The sequence below is a fragment of the Doryrhamphus excisus genome, linkage group LG22 (assembly GCF_037039965.1).
Source record: "Doryrhamphus excisus strain RoL-2023G ecotype Guam linkage group LG22, RoL_Dexc_Guam_v1.1, whole genome shotgun sequence".
Lineage (NCBI taxonomy): Eukaryota > Metazoa > Chordata > Actinopteri > Syngnathiformes > Syngnathidae > Doryrhamphus > Doryrhamphus excisus.
In genome coordinates, this window is record NC_136378.1 from 1,903,555 (window position 1) to 1,916,415 (window position 12,861).

At 40.7% G+C, this 12,861-nt stretch overlaps 1 protein-coding gene and 1 pseudogene across 4 annotated transcripts in view; both read right to left on the minus strand.

Moving 5' to 3' along the window:
• The window catches only part of LOC131110216 (protocadherin alpha-C2-like), an 83,421-nt gene that overhangs the window by 46,621 nt on the left and 23,939 nt on the right, over positions 1 to 12,861 (minus strand). The window contains exon 1 of one of the 4 annotated variants that reach the window (XM_058063084.2): positions 342 to 2,869. The exons of the other annotated variants lie outside the window; for them this stretch is intronic. Within the exon in view, the coding sequence (XP_057919067.2) occupies positions 342 to 2,732 (2,391 nt within the window). The 5' untranslated portion in view covers positions 2,733 to 2,869. Of the gene's footprint in view, positions 1 to 341; positions 2,870 to 12,861 lie in introns of those variants that run through there. 4 annotated transcript variants of the gene reach the window in all.
• On the minus strand, positions 3,351 to 6,674 carry LOC144894452 (protocadherin alpha-3 pseudogene; annotated as a pseudogene).

Here is a 12,861-nt window from a genome sequence, read left to right on the forward strand (position 1 = left end):
CAATAGCAGAACCATCAGTGATTTGATTCTGTTTTACTCTAAGGTCACAGTTGTGGCAAACACCGAATACCAAAGCGTTTGAAATATCTACATGTATATCATGATTTCATCCATAAAATAGAAGTGAAACAACCTTCTTCTCATTGCAGGGTAAAGTCTGAATCCTGGTACAGGTGCCTGCTCAGTTATCACAAACTACTGACTTCATGAAATGTATTTTGTGAATAGTGGAATACTGTAATTGCAGATACATAATCCTCTCAATTAATAAACTGAAACCTAAACATCTACAGATGTGGGAATTAAAGCTGTAGCGGACACATTACGGGAATTGGACTCACCTTGTCGGTATTGGGTAAAGTCTGAGTCCTGGTAAAGGTGTCTCCTCCGTTAATACTGATCAGTTCAGCATCTACAGGTGGAAAAGGTGCCGGGAAAACCACCACATCGCTCTTGAGCGTGTCTGAGCTGAAACACACGTCATACTGCTGAGTAGCTTTGGAGTAAGACCAGCTCCCGTCAGGATGGGTGGTGATCATCGGGGCCCCGTACCTGCCCAAAGTGCCGTCTGTCTGTCTGTGGCATCTGACGGCTACTAAGGTGATGAGGCTGAGCAGAAAGATGAGGGACACGGCCACAATGGCGATGAGGAGATACAAGTGTAAATCCGAGAAGGTCTCCTCCTTTATGGGCACATGTCTGAACGGAGTGTGGATGTCAGCTGTGCTTTCAAGCACCACCACATCAATAGACACAGTAGCTGACAGGGAGGCTTCTCCATGATCACAAACCAACACCACCAAGGGGTGACTTTTCAGGTCATTGTCACTCATTCTCCTCTTGGTGCGGATCTCCCCGGTGCTGGTTCCCATCCGGAAGAGGTTGTTGTTGCCTTTGGGCTCAGACAGGTGATAGGAGAGCAGTGCATTGTATCCAGAGTCTGCATCTACAGCCCTGATCTTTGCCACAAAGTATCCCGCTTCGGCAGAATAGGGGATGCTCTCGCTGTTAACGGAGCTGTGCTCGGAATAGGGCGCCAGGATGGTGGGACTGTTGTCGTTCTCATCCAGGATGAAAACATTCACGGTCACGTTGCTGCTGAGCGCGGGAACACCGGAGTCTGTGGCCTGGACTTTGAACCGAAAGGTCTTTAGCTTCTCGTAGTCAAAGGACTGCAAGCTGACTATATCTCCAGTCTCGGAGTTGATGTTGATCATTGTAGTTAGCGGCATGGAGTCGGTGCTACTTTGTACAAAGGAGTAACTTATTCGGCCATTTTCATTAATATCGTCATCTACTGCGGTCACTCTATGAATTAATTCTCCAGGGGGGCTATTTTCTTTAATGTAAACATTAATGGGGGCCTCTGGGAAGCGAGGGGGGTTGTCATTAACATCAGAAACATGAACATAAACTACACTGGTGCTGGACAGAGGTGGGCTTCCTTCATCGGTTGCAGTGATGCTGATATTGTACATAGATACACTCTCTCTGTCAAGAGGACCATCGACAACTAAAGAATAGGAATTCTTATAATTGGACTCGAGTTTAAAAGGCACATTGTTGTTAATTTTACTGTGCACCAGACCATTTTTACCTCCATCTTTGTCCAACACAGAGACGATTGCAATGGCGGTGCCAATACTTGCATCTTCTTTCACTGTGTTTAACAATGATGTCACTGTAATTTCAGGGGCGTTGTCATTGACATCTAAAACTTCTATTAATAATTTGGTATGAGAGGTTAAGGGAGAAGAGCCTCCATCACTAGCTTGTACTCTTAGCTCAAATGCATTGGTTTCCTCAAAGTCAATACTTTGTTTGTTTGTTACTGTACCAGTTTTTTCATCAATAGAAAACATGTTTGTTTGTTTCTCTCTTCCTCCTGCATTAAAAGAATAGGACACATGTCCATTTTGTCCTGCATCTAAATCAGTAGCATTTAGTGTTATTATGGATGTGCCAACTTTAATATTCTCATATATGGTAGCTTTGTACAGACTTTTGCTAAATACAGGAGCATTATCATTACTGTCTAACACATTAACAACAATAGTCATAGTGCCTGATTTAGCTGGTGTTCCTCCATCAATAGCAGTCAATGTGAGTGTGATAGTGGCCTGTTTTTCTCGGTCTAAAGGCCTCTGAAGCACTAATTCTGGTGTTTCTCCTTTTTGTGCTTCAAGAGAAAAATATTCATTTTGACTCAGCTTGTATGAATTTATTGTATTTTTACCAACGTCTATATCATGAGCTGGGTGGAGGATAAATTTAGCTCCTGCTGCTGTGGTCTCACTAATATTCAACACTTGGACACGACTAGAGAATAATGGATAATTGTCATTTACATCCAATATTATAATTTCAATCCGGTACAGTTTCAAAGGATTATTAATCACTGCCTCCACACCGAGTGAACATTTGGCTTGGTCTCCACACAGTTCCTCTCGATCTATTCTCTCATTCACGTAGAGGACACCAGTCTTTAGGTTTACCTCCACATATTTCCTCCTGCCCCCCGCAACGATCTGAAACATGCGGGACTCCAAATCGTGGACGTTGAGGCTCAAATCCTTAGCAACATTTCCCACAACGGTGCCCACTTTCACCTCCTCCGCCACGGAGTAAGAGAGCTGGCCGCACACCGCTTCCCAGTAACACTCCAGCAGCACGAAGAGCACAAACATCCGCACTGAGCTCCATCTTCCCGCAGCATGCATCATTCCATACATCCACGTAAGGCACGAAGAAAGGAGGGTCCAATACCGTCCGAAAAGAGATATCCAAAATAGAATAAACAAAATCGGCAGACAGAGCAGTCAACTAAATGGTCGTCGTGATCTCCTCTCTCACCGTCTAATCTCTTTGTTTCGCTTGGTGGAGAACACGTCCTCCTCTCTGGGAGGAGTCCCGACCAACCCAATAAGGTTCTTACCGTGTACTGGTCTAGTATGCCATCTAGTGGACATATTAAATAACTACACTTAACAGCAACACTACCATCAAGTATGATTTAGGTTGGTGCTACTTTCTTGCACAGCATTGTTGTTTTTTGCTTTTCCATTGATAGAACCAGCAATCTCCAAAGGTAACAGTCAGCGTGTTTTATGCTTTTCACTTTGGGATTATTTGAAAATTAAGAATAATAATTTGTCTTGAACTACAACCAAAACATATGAGAAAGATGAAACATTAGTAAATTAGATTTTTACAACATAAGTGCCATCATGATCACACAATCTACATGGTGTTTTGTTCAATTTATATAATAAGATAAGCCCACACAAAATATAAATTGATATTTTCATATCAATTCTTAACAAAAACAACCATAAACATGAAATGACATTAAGACATATTGCAATAACTAACATAATATATGACCTCTGCAACAACACCCTTTACAGTTGCATGTAAACAACACATTGTCAGCACCTTGGATAGCGACCTACACTACTCCTCACATTTCAATAGCAGAACCATCAGTGATTTGATTCTGTTTTACTCTAAGGTCACAGTTGTGGCAAACACCGAATACCAAAGCGTTTGAAATATCTACATGTATATCATGATTTCATCCATAAAATAGAAGTGAAACAACCTTCTTCTCATTGCAGGGTAAAGTCTGAATCCTGGTACAGGTGCCTGCTCAGTTATCACAAACTACTGACTTCATGAAATGTATTTTGTGAATAGTGGAATACTGTAATTGCAGATACATAATCCTCTCAATTAATAAACTGAAACCTAAACATCTACAGATGTGGGAATTAAAGCTGTAGCGGACACATTACGGGAATTGGACTCACCTTGTCGGTATTGGGTAAAGTCTGAGTCCTGGTAAAGGTGTCTCCTCCGTTAATACTGATCAGTTCAGCATCTACAGGTGGAAAAGGTGCCGGGAAAACCACCACATCGCTCTTGAGCGTGTCTGAGCTGAAACACACGTCATACTGCTGAGTAGCTTTGGAGTAAGACCAGCTCCCGTCAGGATGGGTGGTGATCATCGGGGCCCCGTACCTGCCCAAAGTGCCGTCTGTCTGTCTGTGGCATCTGACGGCTACTAAGGTGATGAGGCTGAGCAGAAAGATGAGGGACACGGCCACAATGGCGATGAGGAGATACAAGTGTAAATCCGAGAAGGTCTCCTCCTTTATGGGCACATGTCTGAACGGAGTGTGGATGTCAGCTGTGCTTTCAAGCACCACCACATCAATAGACACAGTAGCTGACAGGGAGGCTTCTCCATGATCACAAACCAACACCACCAAGGGGTGACTTTTCAGGTCATTGTCACTCATTCTCCTCTTGGTGCGGATCTCCCCGGTGCTGGTTCCCATCCGGAAGAGGTTGTTGTTGCCTTTGGGCTCAGACAGGTGATAGGAGAGCAGTGCATTGTATCCAGAGTCTGCATCTACAGCCCTGATCTTTGCCACAAAGTATCCCGCTTCAGCAGAATAGGGGATGCTCTCGCTGTTAACGGAGCTGTGCTCGGAATAGGGCGCCAGGATGGTGGGACTGTTGTCGTTCTCATCCAGGATGAAAACATTCACGGTCACGTTGCTGCTCAGTGCAGGAACTCCAGAGTCTGTGGCCTGGACTTTGAACCGGAAGGTCTTTAGCTTCTCGTAGTCAAAGGACTGCAAGCTGACTATATCTCCAGTCTCGGAGTTGATGTTGATCATTGTAGTTAGCGGCATGGAGTCGGTGCTACTTTGTACAAAGGAGTAACTTATTCGGCCATTTTCATCAATGTCGTCATCTACTGCGGTCACTCTATGAATTAATTCTCCAGGGGGGCTATTTTCTTTAATGTAAACATTAATGGGGGCCTCTGGGAAGCGAGGGGGGTTGTCATTAACATCAGAAACATGAACATAAACTACACTGGTGCTGGACAGAGGTGGACGTCCCTTATCTTTGACAACAATAGTGACATTGTGCAGCGGCGTGGTCTCTCTGTCAAGTGGCTTTTCCACTAACAGAGAATAATAATTTTTATAATTTGTGTCGAGCCTAAATGGAGTATTATTTTCAATCTGTACAGACACGTCACCATTTTGGCCTCCATCTTTGTCAAAAAGCGACACGAGTGCGACCGCTGTACCCACACCGGCGTCCTCTGGGACGGCGTTATGAAGTGACGTCACCGTGACCTCAGGAGCGTTGTCGTTGACGTCCAGCACCTCGACAAGAACTTTACAATGTGCAGACATGGGAGGGTTGCCCTTATCAGTGGCCTCCACTCTTATCTCATATGCTCTTTTTTCCTCATAATCAATGTGACCTTTAACCTTAATTACACCTGTTTGACCTTCGATTTCAAAAACATCCAGTACGTGATCTTGATCTTTGCTCCTTAGTGAATACACAATCTCGCCGTTTAAGGCTTCATCAGAATCAGTGGCGTTAACTTCAGTGACTACGGTCCCGAGTGGGGCGTTTTCTGTCAGTGTAGTTTTATATAGCGATTCACTAAACGTCGGTATGTTGTCATTATTATCTAAAACATTTACTACGAGCAGAGAGGTGCCTGATTTTGGGGGGGTGCCTCCATCTACAGCTGTCAGCGTCATGGTTACGGCAGCCTGCTTCTCTCGGTCCAAAGCTTTCTTCAGCACCAGCTCGGCAGATACACGACTGCCTGATTTGTGCACCGCTAACGAGAAATACTCATTTTGGCTTAATTTATACGTACTAATGCCGTTTTTACCCATGTCTGCATCACTGGCTTCGGATAATGCAAATTTCACACCTGGCAACGTGCTTTCCGCAATGGATAAATGTTGCATTTCGGTGGTGAATAACGGCTTGTTATCATTAACATCGAGTACGTCTACGTCAATGCGATACAGCTTTAAAGGATTGTTTATCACCGCCTCCATGCTGATAGAGCATTTCAGCTCATCTCCACACAGATCTTCTCTGTCTATCCTCTCATTTACATAAAGAGCACCGGTTTTTAGATTTACCTCCAGGAATTTCCTCTTTGTCGTGGCAACGATCTGAAACACACGGGATTGCAGCTCCTGTACGTTTATGTTTAAATCCTTGGCAATGTTTCCGACCACAGTACCCGGGTTTGACTCCTCCGAGATGGAATAAGAGAGCTGTCCAGACGCTGGTTCCCAGTTAAAGTCCAGTACAAGAAGCCCCAAATAAATCCCTAAGTAGCTCCATCTGTCAGGCATATTGGTATATAGAAGGAAAAAAAAAACAGATATTTGAAATAATTCCAATTTTTTAGTGAGCTTGCGTGTATTCCTCCGTTCTCTGTGTCTCTACAACAAAGAATGAGCAGCATCCCCGCCTCTTTAAAAACGGGAGGGGCCTCAAATTCATGGAAGAGCCGCTCTGCCGCTGATGGATCAACAGCGACGTTTAGTGGACAAAGTGGTAAAGTGCAGGCACAAACCTTTTTTTTTTTAACAGTAACAATGGATATTACTGCATAAATATTCCATCCTATATGCCGTAGTTAATTAGTTAGTTACTTAATCTCAAGATAGAAATGAACACATGAGAGGATGAGGTGTATTTTGGTATTCTTTCGCAAAATTGTCATCAATTTGAATGAACGTTCCCTCTTTGCTAATCCCAGGATTAATCATAAACTCCTGTCCTCTGTGGGAAACATGATTTGATTTGAGAAAAATATTAATAATCATCTCACAGCCTCAATGTGCATTCTTAATAACAATAACTTTTAGGAATAATTTAAATTCAACATTTATTCAGGGTCCCTCCCCTCCAAAAGTCACCTTTGCCGTCACATGATGATGATGATGATGATGATTCATCGTTGGAGATTACTGCACCATCGCACATGATTCCAGCCTGGATTATCTTCCTCATAAAACCACCATCCCATACTAATATTAGAATTTACTCAGCACATTAAAAGAGCAGGATTCATCTTTTAAAAGCGTATAGCTCAATCACAGCGGCCCGCTGACCCCCTGACCTTATTTGCCGCTGATTTTAGTTTTAAACCGGTGCAGCTTTCTAAGAAACGGTAAAACACTCTGCATTCAGAATTCATGCGGGCATCCTAACAACGTCAGTCGGTGTAGTAGCGAATCCACCTTGACAGCAAAGTCGGCGCTTGAGAAAAAAAAAAAACGAAAAACATTGTGTTGTAAAAGATGCTTAACACTCAAGGCTGCCGCACCTCGCCTTCTCATGTGGGGCCGCTCAAAAAAAAAGTGTTATATGACTTATTTTGCTTTATTTGCTTTACTAATTTTACAGAAGTAACATAAAACTACAGATGAATTGATTAAGTCCCCCTTTGTTTGGAAATGCTTTTATTTAATGTTATTATTAAAGAGCTAGAACCACATTATACATTATAAAATAAAAATAAAAAAATAATTAAATTAATAATTTAAAAATAATAAAATAAAAATAAATAAAAAAAATAAAAACATTATTTTTTTAATTTAATTTAAAAAAAAACAACAACAGAAAACTTACATTATATTAGGAAGGCAGGAAATGAACAAATGTAACAGTTACTGATTGTAAAAGTACCAGAGGGAGGGGTAGAATTTAATAAGCTTTGCTTCTTCCTACTCCTTTTTGGACATGTGGAACTGTGAACTGATTATGGGATGCATTCAATTGTAATCTGATGCATGTTCTAATGAAATAAAACCATTACCATTACCAATTAACATAGCATGTTTTTGGAATGTGGGAGGAAACTGGAGTACAAATAAAAATAAATAAAAATAAAAATAGTAATAAAAATAAAATTACAAAATTAAACAAACAAAAAAAAACAACTTAAACTATATTAGGAAAGCAGGAAGTGAACAAATGTAACAGTTCCTGATTGTAAAAGTACCAGATGGAGGGGTAGGATTTAATAAGCTTTGCTTCTTCCTACTCCTTTTGGACATGTGGAACTGTGAACTGATTATGGGATGCATTCAATTGTAATCTGATGCATGTTCAAATGAAATAAAACCATTACCATTACCATTACCATTACCAATTACCATTTAGAGGAGCTTTAGCCAATGTAACTGTAGCTCTGTGTGTGTGTGTAACTGTTACGATGATGCGTACTGAGAGGGGGGGAGGGGTCCATCTGAGCATGCTTCAAGGCGAGCGCTCCCTTCTCCGTCTCTCCCTCCCTTTCCCGCTTTCTCCTCTCGCCGTGTCTCCATAGCAACGCCATCCCAGGCGCAGCCGTGATGCGTGTGCGCACACAGACAACGCACGTTAAAATCCCGTAGGTGTCTTTTAATAAATACACTCACCTCCACATATTCGTCAGTTTTATTTGATGGCTAAATCTGGCACAAGTATTGACACAAGTACAATAAAAGTACTATGGTCTGGCAACGGTTGTATGCATGCTGCTAATGCTTTGTTGTACTGCTGCAGCATATTCGCTGTGACACACACACACACACACACACACACACAGCCCTGAAGATAGCCTGACCTTTTCAATCAGCCCATGCACAGTGCCCTCTCCGGGGCCAAGGCTCTGGGGGGCCACCCCCCCGCCACTCCCCACCCGCACTCCACTTCCTGCAAGCTGCACACTATACATCCACATACATCATGTGACTTATATGCAAACAGAGTTACAGAAACCTGATCCTAAATGTAACGCTAAAAAAAAAAAAGCACAGCTTGCCAGAACCACGCCTGAATGCACCAGCTTTAGAGAGACAAGAAATCCCTGACAAAGCAGATAAAGAGAAGGTGAATTGCATTGGGGGGGGGGGGGGGGGGGTGAAATAACTGATAATAAATGCAGAAACATGAAGCAGGCGAGGAAAGGAAATGGGAGAATCAATAGCTGGGCTTGTGGGGGGGTACAGAACAGCATAGAAAGGATCAAATATTTAACACACTATTTATAGGTGAGCGTCACACAGTCCCTTATAGGCATGTTGCCAGATGGGAACGCTACACATCATGCTAAGAATAAAGAATATCACAGAATAGAAAAGAAAAAAAAGGAAGCGGGATCTACATTTCTAAATCTGCACTTCCTCCACTGGTTGCCGCATCTAAGTAGGCCAGGGCGGGGTCCACAGCAGAACACGAGCCAGGACATGGCAATATGGAGCATGCCCAAACACACACACACACACACACACACAAACACATTGTTCACTCATTTGGAAAGCGATGGCACAATGCCCCCAAATTACTTCATTAGTTACTCTACTGTAAAACAACAAGCTAATGTTGATGGTGATGCGTCCAATACCAATAAAGCTAATGTGGAGTTTATCTTAATGTATGCACTGTAAAAAAATAAAAAATAAAAATCCAAGTTGACTCAACTTAAAAAAAAAATTAATCTCGCTGCCTTTTTGATTAAATTTTGATTAAATCAAGCAAATTATTTCAGGTCATTTCAACTCACAACTAAGTTTCTCCAAATTAATGAATCAAGTTCACGTGACTTATTGCTTTTTCTTTTTTTAATTTTATTTATTAGCTCAAATAACCAAATATTTTTGTTGTATCAACAATAGAACTCAAGTAATCTCAACTCACTTTTGATTTAGTCTAATTAAATCAAGTACATTCAACTCACAATTATATTGAAATTAATGGAAATAATTTGTTAACCTGATTTGAAAATGGGTTGAGATGACTTGATTTACTTTGTTGATACAACCAAAATATTTATTATTATTTTTAATAATTTTTTTTTATAATAATAATTTTTATTTATTTTTAATTTATTTTTATTATTTCCCACAACAAATCAATAAGTGAACTTGGTCTTTTAAGTTGGAGAAACTTAGTTGTGTGTGTTGAAATTATACCTGAAATAATTTGCTAAATTTAATGAATGAATAATCAAAATTTTAAGGCAGCGAGGTTACAATTTTTTTTTTATTTGAGTCAACTTTGATTTTTTTACAGAATGTATCAGCTTCTTAAATGCAGTAGTCGGGGTTGAAATCTGACATAAATCATAACAATGAGAAATGCCATGTTAAATAAACTATTTTGTTACAAAACAATAGGCTAACAAACAGATATTTGGATTAAAGTCTGGAAATGTCAAAAAAATGTCTGGAACAATTAAAAAAAATTTTTTTTAATATTAAAACTTTAATGTTTTGTCTTTAAAACATCATGTGATGATGTGAAAGGGATACATTCTCTGCTCTAATTCAACGCCTTTCTCCAAAAATCAGAGCGATCGAGCCGTTTTTGACAACAGAGCAAACAATATCATCAAAATATGCAACATATCTGATTGGTTTGGTCCACCAACCTCCTTGGACTCTCCTGATTGGCTCAACATCGCACCTAGCGACAAAGGCGGCGTCTGATAGATCTGTTTCCGTTGGGAGCAGCCATCATTGATTCACAAGCTCCTCTCTTGTAACCATGGCGACGCTGATGCAAGCATATACCCCCCATTCTCCCCTCCCGCTGTCGGTGCCACTCCCTGCTTTCTCCTCTGCATCTCCTCTGGACTTTGGGAAGAAACACGCCGAGGCTATAATGTCATCAAGAAATTAGCAATTTTATACAAACATGGTAGTCATTTATCGACAAGTATTCTCTTTCCACCCCCGCTCAGTGGAATGAGAGATGCAGCCGGAACTAAACCATTTTTGTGGGATTAGCAATAATAAATCTGGCTCTATCGTCAATCACGGATAACCTAGATTTGTCAATCAAAGAGTCCAGCTAGAGGGGAGATCAACTGGATATGAGAGAGAGAGGAAAAAAAAAAACGGGGCAGCTCTATGCGGATCGATACTGACACACAAAAAGCCAATAGCGATACCAGTCACTACACCATGCCGCATTCAGGCAGCAGCGACTGGCTAAATCATTGAATGTATTGACACACAGACACACATTGTTCTACTTTTTCGCCACAAGAGGGCGCTTTTTTGCCAATTTTGTCTGCTTGCCACATTGCAGACAGAAGAGAAAGTGATACATATTTACTACCTTGATGTCTGCATCACAGTCACACAGGAAATTAAAACACACTAAGATGCGAAGAGAGATGGGGGGGGGGGGGGTGTCAGACAATACAAGCCTTATCCAGGATGCCACTTATGAAAACAAAGAGGGAAACATGGCGAGATAGTCTGTACTGCAGCAGCATTGCATTCCAACATAGAGCATTTCTATATTTTACCATTTGCATATATACTGTATATTAAAGCAGCATCTATAATGTCTATTTCTACTCCCTATTAGTCATGCTGAACCGCTCCTTCACCCACAAGTGCTGCATGCATGTGGAGAGCAATGGAGGAGCTTCATGCGCTTGGCCCACTTCCTTTAAAAAAATAAATAGAAGGAGGGAGTCTGAATAATGGAGGAGGAGAGTGCTGGCCTGTGGAGAGTCTGATGTTGGAAGCGCAAGCCGGGATGGTTTTTGTCATGTTGCTCCACTTTTTCCACCACAAAACGACTATTTATAAAAAGGTAGTGATGCGCCTTTCAATCCCTGCTGCGGTTCTCAGATTAGCAAACACAATTAGCATCTAAAATGTAAACAGCTGCAAGGGACAAACTTCCTGTGAGTTGATTTTCATTTGCATGTTGAGGTAACATCAGTGGCGTCATTAGGGACATTTCAAAATAATTAAATACATTTGAAATAATTTAAATATTTTTTATTGATTTCTTTTATTTTTTTTCATTGATTTTTGTTGCAAAAAATCTGATTAATTTTATATACTATATAATTATATATAATAATTTTATATAATAGGGCAAAAGCAGGCTAATAAGCAAGCCAATAAGCAGGCTAATACTAGCCTACTACTACTACTAGTAGTAGTAGATTAGCAAACACAATTAGCATCCAAAATGTAAACAGCTGCAAGGGACAAACTTCCTATGAGTGGATTTTCATTTGCATGTTGGGGTATCATCAGTGGCGTCATTAGGGACATTTTAAATAATTAAGTAAATTTTAAATAATTTGATATTTTTTATTGATTAAAAAATATATATTTTTTGTTACAAAAAAATCTGACAAATTTTATATAATAGGGCAAGGCTAATAAGCAAGCCAATAAACAGGCTAATACTAGCCTACTACTAATAATCAGAAGAATAATGATGATAGTAATAATAATAGGTTAATTAATAATATAATAATGATGTCTACTACATTCATTCATATCCTGTGCATCATTAGCTGAGAGGCTAAAACAAAAGCAACAGCAAACTAACACGCAAGGACGAGTGGTGTGTTTTACTATTTGCTGTTGCCTTCTTTAAGCTACTCTTTCCTGGCATCATTAAGATGAATCCACCTAATCGCATTAGAAGAGCAACATGGGAGAATTATCACTCGACACTCTTTACCGAGGATTAATCCATGCAGGACAAACCCGGATACGGACAGCAGTGGTGGGGCAGACAGGAGACTTTCCTGAGCCGGATGACAGAAAACATCAGCTAACATATTGTATCGTAATGTCTCATAATAAGATGGTAGATTGGTGATGGAGGATATCCATTGCATTGTATATTCAAATCATAAAAACATTATTGTCCCACTCCCTGTTCGTCTGAGAATGGGTCATTGAGTAGTATTTACAGCTGTACTTTCTCCCAAAACGAGGACACATTGTACAGACAAGAGGCTGCCTCAGACCAAAATAGCATTAGGGGGGCAAGATGGATTAAGAGACCAAAACCTCAGGGTTCATTGGACAATTCTCTCTTATAAAATAACTCCACTCAGCACTGAATCATGATGAAAAAAATCAAATCGAGCAGCCGTTTCATTTCGTCGACCATTCAGGAGGGATGCGTCAGATGAGATGAAGACGTGTAGGAGGATGAAAAAAACAAGAAGGGAGGACAAGAATGCAGTTAGAGGTGAAGATAAGG